This window comes from Lampris incognitus, chromosome 8, assembly GCF_029633865.1.
Source record: "Lampris incognitus isolate fLamInc1 chromosome 8, fLamInc1.hap2, whole genome shotgun sequence".
Classification (NCBI taxonomy): Eukaryota; Metazoa; Chordata; class Actinopteri; order Lampriformes; family Lampridae; genus Lampris; species Lampris incognitus.
Window position 1 is genome coordinate 12,458,565 of NC_079218.1, and position 19,287 is coordinate 12,477,851.

Genomic DNA, 19,287 nt, shown 5'->3' on the forward strand with positions numbered 1-19,287 from the left:
AGACTACGGCAGAGCGCAACAGAAACATACAAAAAAACAAAAACAAAAAACACGAATGCCAGCTGCTCAAGATGGAAAAAAGTACCAGTCATCATTATGGCTTCATTTGACAGAGGACAAGAGGTGAAAAACTACCAAGTTTAAACTTTATAACAATCTTCCCTCTTTGACATTTTCCATAGCAATAATGCTCTTCTGGTTATCTTTATCTGTATATATAGGTGGCAGTTATCAAAAGTGTAGGTTGTTAGTGCAACTCTGACTCCAAGGAAAGCCCTTTTTGCTTTGGTGCCATCAAAAATATTTTTACATTTCAAAGTATTCTTACTTCTATGTAATAATCTTGACTATTTTGAAAGATACTGATCCCCATTATTTATTACAATTATCAGTCTTTATGATTTCAGGAACAAATGTGGAAGACATTTAAATATTATACTCTGTACACCTTCTAAGATCCATACTTTTGTAAACCATTTCCTTTACTCTGAAAATCTGTCTAAGCGCACATGGTTAGTTCAGTCTCAGACCATTTCACATCTGCCCTGTTTTTCTATCTTTCTTTAACTTTACACTAAAGAGGAATTAATCCTTGAGCCTGCTAGCTCACTCTCTATCTTATTTTATGTGGTATAAAAGCTGAGCCTGAATGCCTTTTTCTTTGAGAGAACTTGCAATGTACTGAGTTGCTCTTCTCACCATGCACATAATCAATAAAACTGTTTGAAGTAAGAACAAAGATCTTGCTTGTTCACTATTTTTTTTTACAGTTACCTTAAATATTATATCAACGTCTTGATAACTAAGTAAATATTGATCAGTTAATTGCTTGTGATTTTCAGACTGCGGAGACTTGGAATGTGACTAACCTGGGGAGATGTGTCTGCTGGACAGACAACGCCCGATGGAAACACGCCTCTGCTTTCAGGTGTTCCCCAGTCAGCATGTAGAGGGCGCCATAGTCAAACCAGTGAGACGGCTCAGTGGGCTCCCTGACCACCTGCTGTGAGGACACAAACAGGACAGGGGAAAAAAAAAAAAAACACTTGCTATTCTTTTTGAATATCAGATAGCGTTTTAAATAACAAAACAATAGTTAGAATAGATAGAATTCTAAATAATAGATGATGTTTTAGAGAAACAGTGTGAGCTGTTAGGTGTTTGATTTGATGTGGAATTTCACATTGGTATACAAATGGTCAGGTGGTGCATTCTACCTCTTGGTAGTAGCGGGCAGCTAGCTGGTAGTCTCCAATGAGTTCAGCCTCCTTGGCAAAGTGCCTGAGCTGAGCAAAGTCTAACTGGGGCTGCACAGGAACCTCCAGGGAATCTGCTGACAGACTCTGGAGAGAAGGAGAGGACAAAATAGGAGGAGAATCAAACTCTTGAGATCACAGTCAGATGAAGAAACAGGGCCCTTAGATCATACAATACATTTACGTGCACACTAGCAATCAGGAGACATATCCACTAAGTATTTTACCTAAGCAATGAAATGACAAATAAAGTGTTCCTGATTCCTAAGTAGGTAAAAGTTTCTTCTGAAAACTAAGCAAAGACACTGCTGAGACCAACTTTTACATAGGAATCGTGTGAAATCTTATGTTAAGAGGAAAGGCTTTGTGGAACCTATTGCCGTGGAGATATCGTGTTTCATGAGCACGCTCGCTTACTGTGTCCACAGTGATCAGTTTCTGTGTCTGTGAATTCTTCATAAAAATTTTCAGACGTTTGGATCAGATGAGTTCTACAGTAAGTAGACTAACAATGCAATGGCAGGAGGTACAAATCATGTTGCCATAGTCGAAGAATTTACTTTTGGAGAATGTGTGGGTGCCGTTGATTACATTCATGAAACCAAAAATAAAATACTGACTTAATCAAGATGGCTATATTTTTGGATAATTAATGTACCTTCTTACATGTCTGGTGCCTCCTAAAGTAATTATCAAATTGGCGATGTAAGCATTAAAATTAAGCCTTTTCATTGATAATGTAGAATGACTATGACCAGGAACAAGCCTGAGACATATCGCAATGCAAACGGGGAACCAACCTGAACACAAGACCAGCTTTTACTTCTTGCACAACTTGTCCATAGAGGTAAAAAAATAATTATAATAATTTAGACCTGGCATCCCCTCCCTGTCTAACAGTAGCAGCTGTGAATGGGAGCAACCATTTCTGGAACTTTTATGATCTGGTCTTAGGGACTTCAGTCCTCTCAACAGTCCTCTCAACTACCCCTAACATTTCACAGATTTAGGAACTAGTTTAAGTTTTAAAATGCTTCGTGAATTACTGTTAGCCCAAAATTGTTATGATCTTAAAGTTAGGACTGATATGTCCATTATTTTCATTTGTTTTCTCCTAATCAGTCAGTCAGGAGTTACTTTTAACTTTAGGATGTTTCATGAATGCAGCCCCAGATCTTTGTCTGTTTATAGCAATACTCTTAATAAAACATTAATAAATAAATATATAAACTGTTGTGTAATCGCATCATGATGTCTGTAACCTTGTTGAGAGCCACATGCATCTGGTCCACCAGGTAGACATAGAGCTGACTGATGAGGGCCCGGAGCTTCTCTGGGTCAGATAAGTCTTCTGTCCGCAGCATCTTTTCCCGAGCGAGCCTCAACACTGATGACTGGAACCACAGCAACACAAACACACTCAGCTTCAGAAATATAAGATTGTCTGACAGACTTGTCTCTGCAGACCAAGCTTGACTTTTCTTCCTTTTTTTTTGAGAAACAGGAAAAATATACAAAGACATGTCAAAATTAACAAGGTCTTAAGATATAGATTTAAACCTTCCAGAATATTTTGATGTACATTTTACTTAGAGGTCCAGGTATCATTTTCTTAGTGCAGGTTTCACTGAAATTAAAGTTATTTGTCAACTAGCCACATAAGCCAGTTATTCCTAAACTTCACCACTCCTTAGAGCTCCTGTCAAACACCCGAACAGCAGCTTACTGCAGACTAAGACCCTCTCCCTTTTCTACTTGGGTCTTAATTCAGTTTTTCATATTGTTCTACTGCTTTGGCTCTGAACCTTGATCTTTCCAACAAAAACTTGGTGATTTGGGATTTAAAGCTTATTTTGCTGTTGCATGTTTAAGCCTGGATCAGAGTTAACTGATCTCTCATCCAGAACGTTAAGATCCTGCTACCTTCAACTGCTCCTTGAAGGCAAAGTATTTCCCAGTGTAGTTGAGCTCTCCCAGCAGCTGGATCTTGCGTTGTTCCTGGGTGCTGGGGTCTAGGGGCTCAGCTCCAGGCAGGAAGGCAGGTCCAAACAGCTCCTGATACTTGTCTAGAAGTTGGGCTATCACATTATTTACCTGGCTGTGGTACTCCTGCACTGCCTGAACACAGAAGAGGTTACCTAGTCAAACTAATTCTGTGTGTGTGTGTGTACTCGTTTTTCTGACCCAATGGGGCCCAAATGGCCCCTTTAGGATAGAAAAATCAGAAGCCACCTACCGTGTGGGGCCATTTTATTGGGGCCCCACAAGGAAAAGGGTCCATTTTTGGGTTAGGACTTGGTTTTAGGGTTAAGGTTAGAATTAGGGTTAGGTTAAGGGGTGTGTGTGTGTGTGTGTGTGTGTGTGTGTGTGTGTGTGTGTGTGTGTGTGTGTGTGTGTGTGTGTGTGTGTGTGTGTGTGTGTGTGTGTGTGTGTGTGTGTGTGTGTGTGTTTTACTCTCTCAGCTCTGGTGGGACAGTCTGATGGTGATGGTGGAGGTCTGGGAGGGATCAACTCCTTCACCCTGCAGGAAAATACAGATACACACATCAAGATGCATCTCACCACCTTTTCACGTTTACACACTACTGATAACAGACAGTGATAGAAAACTGACTTCCAAATAAACCAAAATTAACCTAGTAGGCAGTCCACATTAACACACCACATATCACATATATATTACTTATCAACAAACACTCCCTTGTGTTTTGGAAGTTGAAACATGAAACAGTTTGTATCTATGCAGGATTAACCCTGGTAAATGGACTGACATTTACAAAAAACATTTACAAAAAATAAATTATTTTACATATGCATCTGTATTGTAAATACACGTTTTTACTTTTACCATTCAAAGACATCTGCAAAGCAAATTTTAGCACACAAAGCTGCAAAATGTCACCTTTTGGCCAACTCCTCGGGAGATCTCTTGGCTACCAGTGGCTTCTCCAAAGAGACCTCAATGATGATGTAAGTTTGGGACTCTATGTACATCTAGCAAATAATGGAGAGAACTTGGCAGAAATGACCCCACTTATACAGAAACTACCACATAACTTACTGTGTTGTATTTATGCTGTGACGTGACAGCAGCTCACCTGTCCTTCTGCGTTAACTTGTGGCTCCATGTCCATCTCAATGTCAGCTCCGCCTGGCCCGCCCTGGACACTAGACTGGAAACAGGACATGAGGGGGAATAGTTACAACTACATGATTTTGTCACAGATCAAACCAAAGTGATTTTCTTTTCTTTATAAACCCAACCTGAAAAGATCTTTTATGAGCTTTTGTGTCCACTGAATGGTGAAAGGATTTAGTCTTTTGCTCAATGGCACATTGGCAGTAGCTGTTCCTACACAGCTGCCTCATTCCCACATTCCACCCAGACTTTCCCAGCCACTTTGGGAGGTGCAAAACCAGTGACTGGGTCATAGACTCCCAAGAAAACCAGTCAATTAGATAACAGTACCTCTATTTCAAAAGTAGTTTTTACTGTGAGGGAAAAAAAAATCTATATTTTCATGTGCATTTAAAAAAATATATCATGGAGGGTTTTCTTTTCAAATTCCAGGAGGCCCTGAAACTCCTGCCAGAATAAATTCATATGAGACGGATGCACAGAGCAGCTTACTGACACATCACACACTCCATCCTGGTGTGTACATGAAAACCATACTAACCTTTCTGGGCGATTCCTTAATAGATCCCTTTGGCAAATGATCACCACCCACTGAGTCAAACGTTCTGCTGCCGGAGCCACCGGGGGAGTTGGTGGGTTGTTTGTCCTGAGTGGCTAAAGTCCTGACCAGGTCCCTCAACACACTAACAGTGCGCTTGGTCTTTAAAAAGATCGAGACAGATTTGTTTTAAGTTATGTGTCAAAATACAAGTACTTTTGTTGAAGTTTTTTTAAAAAAAAATTTTTTAACACTAAGTTTAACCTTGGCCCGTAGATCAGCATCAGTGAAGGGAAACACTCTGTAGGCTCCTCGGATGCGCGAGGCCCCAGGATACAGCAAGGGGCCCATGTCCACATACGCCACACCATGGAAGGAGATCTGCAGCTCATCCTCAGCAGGCTAGAAATGAGCACACACATATGAAACAACAGAGAGGAAAAAAATTACACAAGTTATCCATCCATTCATTATCCATCCATCCATCCATTATCCAAACTGCTTATCCTGCTCTCAGGGTCACGGGGATGCTGGAGCCTATCTCAGCAGTCATTGGCCGGTAGGCAGGTAGACACCCTGGACAGGCCACCAGGCCATCACAGGGCACACACACACACACACACACACACACACACACACACACACACACACACACACACAGGGACAATTTAGTATGGCCGACCTGACCTACATGTCTTTGGACTGTGGGAGAAAACCAGAGCACCCAGAGGAAACCCACGCAGACACTCGATCTCCATTTTATTAGCCTTTTTGTTGTTTAACCAACTCTGGCAGCGCTATTCCTTTATTCTTTTATGTTTTAATTTCTTTTTTTAATTTTCTTTTTTTTAATCTTATTACATTTTAGCTTTTATTTTATTCTGTATTTCTTATTCAACATCTTCTTATGCCTTATTTTTGTTTTTTTGGAACCCCTCCTATTTATTGTTTACCTATAACCTTTTGGCCACATTTTCAGGAAATTTGGCATTCAATTTCACTGCTATGCAGATGACACACAGCTTTATCTATCCACCAAGCCTACATCCACTCTTCCACCCACTTCCCTTTCTGACTACTACTACTACTTTTGGCTGCTCCTGTTAGGGGTCACCACAGCGGATCATCCGTTTCCATTTCTTCCTGTCTTCTGCGTCTTCCTCTGTCACACCAGCCACCTGCATGTCTTCCCTCACCACATCCATAAACCTCCTCTTTGGCTTTCCTCTTCTTCTCTTCCCTGGCAGCTCCATATTCAGCATCCTTCTCCCAATATACCCAGCAAGAAAAGACACATGTCCAAGTCATCTCAATCTTGCCTCTCTTGCTTTGTCTCCAAACCATCCAACCTGAGCTGTCCCTCTAATATAATCATTCCTAATCCTGTCCTTCTTTGTCACTCCCAGTGAAAATCTTAGCATCTTCAACTCTACCACCTCCAGCTCTGCCTCCTGTCTTTTCGTCAGCGCCACTGTCTCCAAACCATATAACATAGCTGGTCTCACAACCATCTTGTAAACCTTCCCTTTAACTCTTTCTGGTGCCCTTCTGTCGCAAATCACTCCTGACACACTTCTCCACCCGCTCCACCCTGCCTGCACTCTCTTCTTCACCTCTCTCTTGCACTCCCCGTTACTTTGGACAGTTGACCCCAAGTATTTAAACTCATATGCCTTTGTTACCTCCATTCCTTGCATCTTGACCATTCCACTGTCCTCCCTTTCATTCATGCATAGGTATTCCGTCTTGCTGCTACTGACTTTCATTTCTTTTCTCTCCAGTGCATACCTCCACCTCTCCAGACTCTCCTCAACCTGCACCCTACTCTCGCTACAGATCACAATGTCATCCGCGAACATTATTGTCCATGGAGACTCCTGCCTGATCTTGTCCATCAAACTGTCCATCACCATTGCAAACAAGAAAAGGCTCAGAGCCGATCCTTTATGTAATCCCACCTCCACCTTGAACCCATCTATCATTCCAACCGCACACCTCAGCATTGTCACACTTCCCTCACACATATCCTGCACCACTTCTACATACTTCTCTGCAACTCCTGACTTCCTCATACAATACCACACCTCCTCTCTCGGCACCCTGTCGTATGCTTTCTCTAAATCTACAAAGACACAATGTAACTCCTTCTGGCCTTCTCTATACTTCTCCATCAACAATCTCAAAGCAAACATCACATCTGTGGTGCTCTTTCGTGGCATGAAACCATACTGCTGCTCGCTAATCATCACCTCTCCTCTTAACCTAGCTTCTATTACTCTTTCCCATATCTTCATGCTGTGGCTGATCAACTTTATACCTCTGTAGTTGCTACAGTTCTGCACATCACCCTTGGTCTTGAAAATTGGTATCAGTATGCTTCTTCTTCACTCCTCAGGCATCCTCTCACTTTCCAAGATTGTGTTAAACAATCTAGCTAAAAACCCCACTGCCATCTCTCCTAAACATCTCCATGCCTCCACAGGTATGTCATCAAGACCAACTGCTTTTCCCCTCTTCATCCTCTTCATAGCTGCCCTCACTTCCTCCTTGCTAATCCACTGCACTTTCTGATTCACTATCCCTACATCAACCAACCATCTCTCGCTCTCATTTTCTTCATTCATCAGCCCCTCAAAGTACTCCTTCCACCTTCTCAGCACGCTCTCCTCGCTTGTCAGCACATTTCCATCTCCATCCTTGATCGCCCTAACTTGTTGCACATCCTTTGCAGCTCGGCCCCTCTGTCTAGCCAATTGGTACAAGTCCTTTTCTCCTTCCTTAGTGTCTAACCTGTCATACAACTCACCATACACCTTTTCCTTTGCCACCTCGCTCTTTGGCTCTGTCTTCACTCGCTTCCTCTTCTTGGTCTCAAAAGTCATCATACAGACCACCATCCGATGCTGCCTAGTTACGTTCTCCCCTGTCACCACCTTGCAGTCTCTAATCCCTTTTAGATCGCGCCTTCTACATAAGATATAGTCCACCTGTGTGCACTTTCCTCCACTCTTGTACATCACCCTGTGTTCCTCCCTCTTCTTGAAATATGTATTCACCACAGCCAAGGTTGGACTACCCCGGGGCTCGAACCCAGGACCTTCTTGCTGTGAGGCGACTGTGCTAACCACTGTGTCACCATGCTGCCCGTATTGTATTATCAATATTATATTACTTTAAAGGCAGTTTATGTATCTGACATAATGCTAATGCCCTCGACTAGTTTATATGAGGGAAGACCTCTAGCGTAAACTATATGTAAAATCTCTCATATTTCTATAAGAAATATGAGCTGAAGTTGAGATACTGTTACTAATAGTGAAAGACTTGAAATTATAAATACTGTTCTGTTCTCACCAGCCTGCCAGCCTTTCTTCCCTTTGGTTCCTGAGCCAATGACATCATCATTTCCACTGGCCACAGTCTGTGCTCGCCAATCCTCTGAGACAGGCTGGAATCACATTCGCAGTTACCAACAAACAATGATATATGGACTGGGACACACATCTTACAGGTTACACAAAACTCTGACAGAGACAAGAAGGGGAATGTAACTGCATGTAGGGTGAGGGTCATCTGGTCAGCAGGTGAGCCAAGTTCCATAAAATTATTCAAGCATTTCTTATGTTTTCAAGGAGAGAAGACATACTAAAGCCATCTTCCATTTCTTCTCTGTTGCTGGAGTTATTTTGAGATAGAGTTTTGTAGGGTGTGGGGACAGGGGTTTTTGTAGGAGTCAGGTTATTAGGGGGATTGAAGCTAAAGCACTACAGCTAAGACCAGTATGAGAACTAGTAAACACATTAAGAAACTGAATCTATTTACCTCCCAAAAATGTAAATAAAAAACTAGGTGACAAGTTTTCCATCACCCAGCAGTGGTTGGTCCACCAGACAGAATAGGTGGAGCAAGCGCTCTGTGTTCTGGTGTTATTAGCATTTTCAAAATGAAATTGCAACCTATAGAAATAATCAGAAACATTTTAGGGGGAAAAAACGAAAAATAACAAAATTATAATAATCTGGTTGCATAAGTGTACACACCCTTTTATAATTGGAGGTGTGGTTGTGTTCAGAATTTACCAATCACATTCAAACTCATGTTAAACAGTAGTCAGTATACACCTGCCATCAATTAAAGTGACTCTGCTTAACCCCAAATAAAGTTCAGCTGTTCCTATAGTCAAGTCAATTGTATTCGTGTAGCCCAATATCACAAATTACAATTTTGCCTCAAGGGGCTTTACAGCAACAGAACATCCTGTCCTTAGACCCTCACATTGGATAAGGAACAACTCCCTAAAAAAAACCTTTAACAGGGAGAAAAAATAGGAAGAAACCCCAGGGAGAGCAACAGAGGAGGGATCTCTCTCCCAAGATGGACAACGTGCAATGGATGTTGTGTTTACACAATTTACAGAATACAACACTGAAAGAGGATAACAGAATTAAAATGGAATTATAAAATATAGGAAGAATATGATGAGGAGGATGCCAAGCAGTGTCCTGGTGGCGACCACGATCACCATTGAGACCTGGGAGTAGGACAGAGTGCACTTGCACACAAGGGAGACTCACATCACACCATTCACACACAGAAAAAGAGAAAGGAGAAGACATCATTCAGAGAGAGAGAAAAGACATGTGAGAGAAGAGAACAGTTTGCAAAAGTCAATGATCTATACATGATAATCTCATCGTCAGAACATCTATCCATCCATCCATTATCCATTATCCAGGCCGCTTATCTGAATCCGGGTCACAGGATGCTGGATCCTATCCCAGTAGTCATTTGGCGGCAGGCGGGGAGACACCGTGGACAGGCAGCCAGGCCATTGCAGAGCCTGTTCGTCAGCAGGACAGTGCTTGGTAAATTCATTGAGACAGAAACCGACCCACCATGCAGTACAGGTTGTGGAGCACGCAACTTAAAGGAAACTAATTGTAGGATAAGGCAAAAAGATGAGTTTTAAATTTGGATTTAAAGGACTCAACAGACTCTGATTGTATGATGGCAGCAGGCAGGTTATTCCACAAGGACGGGGCCTGATAGGAAAAGGCCCTGCCACCAGCTGACTTCTTTTTAACTTTGGGTAAACACAGCAGCCCTATATTTTGAGAGCGAAGAGCTCAAGATGGAATGTATGGTTTAAGGAGATCAGATAGGTAAGATGGGGCAAACCCATTTAGGATTTTATAAGTCAGCAGAAGCACCTTAAAGCCTGATCTAACATGGATAGGAAGCCAATGAAGGGAGGCAAGAATTGGTGTAATATGGTCAATTTTTTTAGTTTTAGTTAAGATTCTAGCTGCAGCATTCTGAACCATCTGAAGACTTTTAGTACTAGCATGTGGCAGACCTGAAAACAGAACATTACAGTAATCAAGTCTGGATTAGAGTCTCTGTGTCAGCCATGGACAGGAAAGACTGAATTGTAGCTATGTTACTTGAGTGAAAAAAGACAGTCTTGGGGATTTCTTTAATGTGATTATCAAAGGAAAGGCTGGGATCATACGTTACACCAAGATTTTTAGCTGCCACACTGTGAAATCACAGAGTTGTCTATTGTTGTCATTACTTGATCAAATTGGTGTCAGTGTCTAGCAGGGCTAATGACCAGCATCTTGGTTTTATCTGAATTTAAAAGCAGAAATTTTAGTCATATCCAATTTTCACAGCAGCCAAGCAGGCCTCTAAATTAGTCATTTGAGATTTGAGTATGATCATCAGCCCTTATATGCACATTCAGGTGAGTATCATCAGCATAGCAATAGAAATGTATTCCGGTGAAATATAAAGAGAGAAAAGTGGAGGGCCAAGAACTGAGCCCTGAGGTACACCATATTTACCGTCAGAGAATTTTGACGTAATATTACTATAGCAGACACAATGTGTTCTTTCAGATAAGTAGGATTTAAGCCAAGAGAGGGCTAAGCCAGAGACACCAAAATTACAATTTAATCTGCCTAATAGTATACAATGATCAATGGTGTCAAAGCCTACACTGAGGTCCAGTAGTAGAAGCACAGAAATGGAATCAGAGTCCATAGCTAGTAAAAGATCGTTCACCACTCTGGTCAGAGCAGTTTCAGCGGAGTGACAGGCCCTGAAAGCTGATTGAAAAGATTCATATAGATGGGTTTCTTCTATATGGGTCTAAAGTTGTTGATACACAAGTCTCTCTAGTACTTTAGAAAAGAATGGAAGATTAGAGACTGGTTGATAGTCATTAAGAGACCCTGGATCAAGGCGCAGTTTTTTAAGTACAGGTTTAACCACAGCTGTCATAAAACTGCTGGAAACAGTGCCAGTAGTAAGTGATAAATTAACAATGTCTAGCACTGTAGGTCCCTGGAAAGGCCAGAGGTCTTTAAAAAGTTTTTCTGGTAACAGGTCGAGTAGGCAAGTAGTTGGTTTAGAAGTTGAAATGAGCTTAGTCAAAGTATCAAGAGAGATAGTCTCAAAAGCTGAAATAACAGGGGCTATCAGTGACTCATTGTATAGATATGAATTTGGTAAGACAGGATCTGCAGGAATAGCCAGAGTTGAAGAACTAATTTTGTTTATGATCTCATCAACTTTATTGTAGAAAAGGTCTAGAAACTCATGGGCCGTGAATGAGAAGCTAATAGACGGCTGCTTTTTAGTAAGTTTAGATAGAGTGTCAAAGAGAAATCTGGGGTTATGTTTATCAATCAATACTTAATATTGATTAAGTGAGTTGAAGAAGTAATTTTGTTTATGATCTCATCAACCTTATTGTAGAAAAAGTCTAGAAACTCATGGGCCGTGAATGCGCAGCTAGTAGACAGCTGCTTTTTAGTAAGTTTAGATAGTGTCAAAGAGAAAACTGGGGTTATGTTTATTAATCAATACTTAATATTGATTAAGTGAGAGAGATACACACTTTTGCAGTAGATAAAGCACGTTTGTATTTCAATAAACACTCATGCCACGATAGTTAAAAAACTTCCAATTTTGATTTTCGCCATTTATGTTCCAGTCTCCTGCCGGCCCGCTTAAGAGCCCGTGTCTCATCGTTAAACCAGGGTGTAGGCCTCTTTAGTTGCCTAGCTCTGGTAGCAACTGAATTCAGGAGACTAGAGAGGGCCACATTTAAGTCATTAGTTAAATTTTCAACAGAATCGGTCACTATAGTGGAAGGAGCCAAGACTTCAGGCAGCTGCTGGCCAAATACAGCTACAGTGAAGGGACCAGTATGGCGAGAGGCAATTACATCTGTGCCGACATTAAGTGGACAGGTCAATACTGCTTCAAATTTTATGAAAAAAATTATCTGACACAGCAGATGTGGTTAGCAAGATATTCAGATCAAAACAGCTATCCCTTTAGATAAAACCAAATCAAGGGTGTTACCGTTGCAATGAGTCGACTCTTGAACAACAGAGCGAACCCAAAAGCATCAACTAGCACCAGAAAGGCTTTACTTAGAGGATTAGCAGCGTAATTCAGATTAATATTTAAATCACCAAGAATTAGAATCTCATCAGAATAAGTAACAAGACCTGAGACAAATTCTCCAAATTCTTCAAGAAATAGTGGGTAACAGCCAGGAGGTTGATAGAGTATCACAGTTTGGACTGAGCCAAGTCTATTCATGGCTGAGGGAGATGGACCAAGAACAGGAGCCTCAAAAGACTGGAATTTAGATTCAAGTCTTGAAGTCAGATTGAAAATAGATTTATATATTAAAGCAACACCCCTACCTTGTTTATTTGCCCAAGCTACATGGGCATAAGTATACGTAGTTGGGTGGGGAAGCTTCATGTAAGGGAAGGCAAACTTTTGGTTTCAGCCATGTTTCACATAACCCAATCATACTGAAACTATGTTTAAGAATCGGATAATTTATTAGTAAGGCTTTGGTAGACAAGTGATCAGTAGTAGGCAGAACTTTGGAGCTACCAATAGGTGAAATATTAATTGGAATTAGACACCTTGTTGACAATTTTGACTATCAATGCTTTGTACAATATGTGGTCACACTTTTGATAACATTAGATGTTTGCTTCTGTAGATTATTAGCTACTTCATCACACATTTCACCACCACCAGTGGTAGGAATGCTTATTAGATTATTGTGATTCACACATTTAGGAGAGGAGAGCTTGGGAGCAATACAGCAGAGTAGGGAGATGGTCTCAATGTTATAGACCAAGCTGTCAGTCTGATAATCTACACTATGAGAAATTCCCTGACTAAACATCACTGATTAAACGAGATGACTCCACATCCACACTAGATTTAAACCTAGCAGGCTCTCTAATCACCTGCAACCTGCTGAATGATAAGTCCCTAGTGTCAAACTAAACATAAACAGCATCTATATTGTTAGACAAAAGAGTGGTGCCGTCCCCAGTAGGGTGACTATCATCCACTTTCAGCAGGTAAGGGCGACTCCAGAAAGAAGGCCAGTTATCAACAAAGCCGAATCCCTGCTCATTACAGTAACGAGCCAGCCAGTGGTTCACTGAGGTGAGCCTACTGTACATCTCATCATCGCCCCTCACAGGTAAGAGACCAGAGACAATTAGTAGGATTTTTCCAACATCTTCTTGGTTGCATCCAACTGCAAAAGCCACGGTCCACAAAGAGTTTACAAAGTATGAACGGGATCTCATTGTGGAAAGGTATTGATCAGAAGAGGGGTACAAAAGAATTTCCAAGGCATTAGCTATATCATGGAATACAGTGAAGACTATCATCAACAAGTGGAGTAAATATGGCACAACAGCGACATTACCAGAACAGGACATCCCTGCAAAATTGATAAGAAGACAAGGAGAAAACTGGTCAGAGACGCTGCCAAGAGGCCTGTGGCATCATTAAAGGAGCTGCAGGAATATCTGGCAAATGGTGGTTGGTCCCTACATGTGACAACAGTTCCCCATATTCATCATATGTCTGGGCTATGGGGTAGGGTGGAAAGATGGATGCCATTTCAAATGAAAAACAAAACAAAACATCCAAGCCTGGCTAAATTTTGCAAAAAGAAGAACTGGGGTTGGTCCCTGGGCATTGCAGCTGCCCACTGCTCCTATATAATAAGATGGGTTAAATGCAGAGAAAAAATTCATTGTAAGAATACAATGACAAAATAAAGTGGCTTTCAAAGCTTACATTCAAATCAACTATGGAATGGGTTCACCAAAAGAAGATCAGCAAGATGTTGGAATGGTCCAGCCAGAACGAGACCTGATTCCAACTGAAAATCTGTGGGGTGACCTGAAGAGGGCTGTGCACAACAGATGCCCTCACTATCGGACAGCTCTCAAACGTTTTTGCAAGGACAAGCGGGAAAATATTGCCAAGTCAAGATGTGCCAAGCTGACAGACTCATATCTAAAAAGACTGAGTGCTGTAATAAAATCAAAAGGTACTATAGTTTAGGGGTGTACACTCTTATGCAACCAAGTTATTGTAAAGTTTGTATTTTTTATATTTTTCCCTAAAGGGTTTCTGATTGTTTTTCATTTTATTTTTATAGGTTGCAGTTTCCAAAAAAACCTGGAAAAACTTGAAAGGATTTATCTTGGTTGCATGTTTTTTTCTTCATCACATAAACCAGCCATTTTAACAGGGGTGTGTAGACTTTTTATATCCACTGTAGATGTTAGCATCATGATGAGGGTAAGGATTAGGATTCAGTGTTAGATGGACTGACCGGGCCACTCCTCCTGCATCCAGGAAACAGCGTCGCTCAGCATCCCAGCTGACTCTCTTTCTCATCATCTCTGCCTCGTTACGAAACATCCTGTGCTACAATTACAATGAAACCCTCAAAATTTAGACTGAACAAGTAGAACAAAAAATTTAAAAAAAAAAGTAGACCCATCTCAACAGTTATCTCATGAAAGAGATGAGCATTCTTCAGTTTGATCCATTTAAAAAAAAAAAATTCACCCTTTTTCTCCCCAATTGTATCCGGCCAATTACCCCACTCTTCCAAGCCGTCCTGATCTCTGCTCCAACCCCTCTGCTGCTGCGGGTAGGGCTGCAGACTACCACATGTCTCCTCCGATAGATGTGGAGTCACTGGCTGCTTCTTTTCACCTGACAGTGAGGAGTTTCACCAGGGGGATGTAGCACATGGAAGGATCACGCTACTCCCCCCAGTTCCCCCTACCCCCCAAACAGGCGCCTTGACTGACCAGAGGAGGCGCTAGTACAGTGACCAGGACACATACCCACATCAGGCTTCCCACCCGCAGACACGGCCAATTGTGTCTGTAGGGGCGCCCAACCAAGCCAGAGGTAACACGGGAATTCGAACCGCCAATCCCCGTGTTGGTAGACAACGGAATAGACCGCCACACCAGACGGATGCCCTCAATCCATTTTTTTTTGGATCATTTTTAACAAAGTTGACTTAAGCACACAGCCACTTAGTGATATTTAGCAGCGCAGAGCAACCAGCACATTGCAAGTGACACCAGGTAAGAGTGTAGACATCTATTGCTGAGTGAATAATAAGTGAATAATAAGAATACGTGAATAATTAATTCAAATCACAATAATCACACAGCTTGGTACCTCCTTTAGCTTATGCCTAAACAATGAAAAAAACTCTACCCACTTAAGCTGAATGCAGAAATCTGTAGTCTGTGTGTGTGTGTGTGTGTGTGTGTGTGTGTGTGTGTGTGGTCATTTTATGTAGACTGAGCACATTGACTCCCCATGCACAGCCTTGTCAACCCTTATTTCCTCTTAGTTCAGGTGATGGCAGGAAATATATAGTGAAAATAAAGAGTCCACCGAACTCAGAAAGCCTGACTTTCTCCCACTTTTATTCCATTCCAGCACAAGTTAAAAACCTAGTGAACACTACTTTTCTCAGTAGGTTCACTCTGGTTATTTTAATTTAAGTTCAATTAATTAATTAGAGTTATTTTACGCTTCAGAAAAGCAGAAACATTACAAATAGAACCTTATATGTTGGGTGGAGAATGTATTTAAGATTGAACTGTATTTTTTGTTCATACCTCGATCCTTGTGAGCTCTCCATCTTCCTTCTCGACTGGATCTGGTTGGATGGAGACCCCAGGAAGGAAATGAGCTCTCTGGGCCAGCAGAGCAGCCAGTGGCCACCTCTTTGGTCTGCCCACAGCCTCCCTCTTCCCACCAGATTTTAAAAAACCATTGGGAAACAGCAGCACCTGCTCCCTCTGTAAGGACATGAAGGAGAACAGGTTTGGCCAGTGAGCAAGACTGAAGGCCCACTGTCTTGCTCAAGTGATCTAATTGTACGTTGATGAGAGGAGGTGAGATAAAATTATCCATTCTCTGGACATTTGAAATGCCAAGCCTTCTTTTTCAAACCTTCAGGCTGACCTGGAGTCAGGTGGTGACAGGGGAGAACGTAGCTAGGCAGCATCAGATGGTAGTCTGTGGGATGACTCTGGAGATCAACAAGAGGAAGAAAGTGAAGGAAAAGCCAAGGATCAAATGGTGGAAGTTGAAGAAGGAAAACTGTTGTGTGGAGTTCAGGGAGAAGTTAAGACAGACACTGGGTTCCAGTGAAGAGTTGCCAGATGGTTGGGCAACTACTGCAGATATCGTGAGGGAGACAGCTAGGAAGGAACTTCATGTGTCATCTGGACAGAGGAAGGAAGACAAGGAGACTTGGTGGTGGAATGAGGAAGTACAGGAAAGTATACAGAGGAAGAGGTTGGCAAAGAAGAAGTGTGATGGTCAGAGAGATGAGGAAAGTAGACAGGAGTACAAAGTGTAAAGTGAATAAAGAGGTGGCAAAGGCAAAGGAAAAAGGTGTATGGTGAGTTGTATGAGAGGTTGGACTCTAAGAAAGGAGAAAAAGACTTGTGCCGATTGGCTAGACAGATGGTCCGAGAGAGAAGGATGTGCAGCAGGCTAGGGTGATGAACGATAGAGATGGTAATGTGTTGAGAAGGTGGAAGGAGTACTTTGAGAGGCTGATGAATGAAGAAAACGAGAGAGAGAGAGAAGGTTGGATGATGTGGGGACAGTGACACAGGAAGTGCAGTGGATTAGCAAGGAGGAAGTGAGGACAGCTATGACGACGATGAAGAGTGGAAAGGCGGTTGGTCCAGATGACATACCTGTGGAGGCATGGAGAACTTTAAGAGAGATGGCAGCAGAGTTTTTAACTAGATTGTTAAACACAATCTTGGAAGAAGTATACTGGTACTGATTTTCAAGAATAAGGGTGATGTGCAGAGCTGTAGTTGAGAAGTTGGAAGAAGTACTTTGGGGGGCTGCTGAATGAAGAAAATGAGAGCGAGAGAAGTCTTTAAGCATGCTCAATAAGCCAGGTAAGGAAATCAAAGAAAATTGAATCAGTTCATCTGGACACAACTTTATTGAGAGAAATGTTTCATCACTCATGTTAGTGACCTCTTCAGTCTCAACTGACTGTAGGTATCCCCACCCTTATAACAATACAGTGGCATAAGGACCAAAAACAATGATCGGTTTCACATGCAAATTGCCGTGACTATTAATTAGAGTTACAATGGCAATGTGTACTATTTACAGAGGATTGGGGAATAGTTGCAACCACAGCATTGTAAGATGGTGACAGATGTACTCTTACCCCCCCCCCCTCGGTCCAGGGATGGTCAATGGCCACAGAGTTAATGTGGTCGGTACCACATTTCACAAACCACATTAACTCTGTGGACAACCAAATCAAGTTCACCAGGGAGAATGTGAAAAATGACAGGTTAGTCTTCTTAGACTGTGAAATTGCAATTGGTGATGGGGGATATTTGATTGTTGATGTTTACCGTAAACCAACACATACTGATCAGTGCTTAAGGTTTGACTCTCATCATCCACTGGAGCACAAACTAGGAGTCATCAGGATGCTGTACCACCGAGCTGACAACGTCCTCACCGACACAGTGGCCAGGGAAGGGGAGAAATCCCACATTAAACAGGCCCTGTTTAAGTGAGGTTATCCTAACTGGGTGTTTGTCAAAGCCAGGAAGACACCCAAATAGTGCACCAGCTGGTCAAAGAGAGGAGGACAACAGCTGCCTTAGCGTAAACCAGTGGTGATTCTGCATGTGGCAGGAGTTTTGGAACAGTTGAGACACATAATTTCCAAACACGGCGTCTCAGTTGTTTTCAAACCCCAAAATACGCTGCGCCAGAAATTGGTCCACCCCAAGGATCAGGTCCCCCAGCACAAACAGAGCAATATAGTCCATCCATCCATTATCCAAATCGCTTGTCCTGCTCTCAGGGTTGCAGGGATGCTGGAGCCTATTCCAGCAGTCATTGGGAAGCAGGCGGGGAGACACCCTGGACAGGCCGCCAGGCCATCACAGGGCTGGCACACACACACACACAAACACATAGTCCAGGCATACTGTAAGCACTACATGATTTAAAAGTCATTTCCTGTTGAGCAGCCGTATCTGATTGGAATGTGATGTACCAGTTGTTGTGTGCAAACTCAATGCTTATCACCTTCAGACAGTTCTCATTTTTAAATAGAGACTCAACTTCCTGAGAGATGTAAAAATAAACTGGTCTCACACTTGATGGTAACATAATTTACCAATGTATAGTGGCTGTTACAATTGCAATCAAATTTATTCAACCCCCATTGCATATTGGGTTTATTGGCAAAATGTACAATTTTTCAGCTGTTTGCAATAAGCAAATTACACAATAACAGTTTAAATAGTTAAATAAAACTAATATTACAAGGGTTTTATCCAAATTCAACACAAATTGTTACTTTTAATGACTACTGCAGTCTCAAAATTACTCAACCCCCTGAACAGAATCCCTCATAAGAGCACACATTTGCAAATCAGGTGTTGTCTCAAGCACATCTGATGCAACTAATCAAGGGCTTCATTAGTTTCATCAGGTGTGCTTGAGATAGAACACAACAAATACCTGGACTGGCTAGGGGTTTGTTGACGGTGACGTTTGATTACATGTTAGAAATATGGCTAAGTCAAGAGAATTGTCCAAAAAGTTAAGAGAAGAGATCATTGCCTTGCACAAACAAGGAAAAGGATACAAAAAGATAGCAAAGGCACTAACTGTTCCTAGAGATACAGTTGGAAGCATAGCTTGCAAGTTCAAAGTTAAAGGAATAGTGGCTACACTACCTGAACGTGGCAGAAAGAGGACGCTATCAACAGCTGCCACCAGATTCCTGAGGAGGCAGGTGGTCAAAAACCCTCGAGTGACTGCAAAAGACCTGCAGCAAGACTTGGTGGCAGCAGGCACTGAGGTTGCAGTTTGCACAGTAAGGCGCAACTAAACGCTGAAGGGCTCCATGCCTGAACTCCAAGACGTATACCACTACTGACCCAAAAGCACAAGAAAAGTCGGCT

General features: G+C 42.0%; 1 protein-coding gene across 1 annotated transcript in view; it reads right to left on the minus strand.

The window, feature by feature from the left end:
- Positions 1 to 19,287, minus strand: part of cfap70 (cilia and flagella associated protein 70) — a 44,497-nt gene that overhangs the window by 16,732 nt on the left and 8,478 nt on the right. The window contains exons 6-17 of the mRNA XM_056285249.1: positions 15,934 to 16,116; positions 14,616 to 14,710; positions 8,288 to 8,381; positions 5,198 to 5,335; positions 4,937 to 5,095; positions 4,355 to 4,429; positions 4,159 to 4,250; positions 3,711 to 3,777; positions 3,180 to 3,374; positions 2,519 to 2,650; positions 1,218 to 1,343; positions 870 to 1,003 (exon numbers count right to left, since the gene is read on the minus strand). Coding sequence (XP_056141224.1) covers positions 870 to 1,003; positions 1,218 to 1,343; positions 2,519 to 2,650; positions 3,180 to 3,374; positions 3,711 to 3,777; positions 4,159 to 4,250; positions 4,355 to 4,429; positions 4,937 to 5,095; positions 5,198 to 5,335; positions 8,288 to 8,381; positions 14,616 to 14,710; positions 15,934 to 16,116 — 1,490 coding nt within the window. The remainder of the gene's footprint in view (positions 1 to 869; positions 1,004 to 1,217; positions 1,344 to 2,518; positions 2,651 to 3,179; positions 3,375 to 3,710; positions 3,778 to 4,158; positions 4,251 to 4,354; positions 4,430 to 4,936; positions 5,096 to 5,197; positions 5,336 to 8,287; positions 8,382 to 14,615; positions 14,711 to 15,933; positions 16,117 to 19,287) is intronic.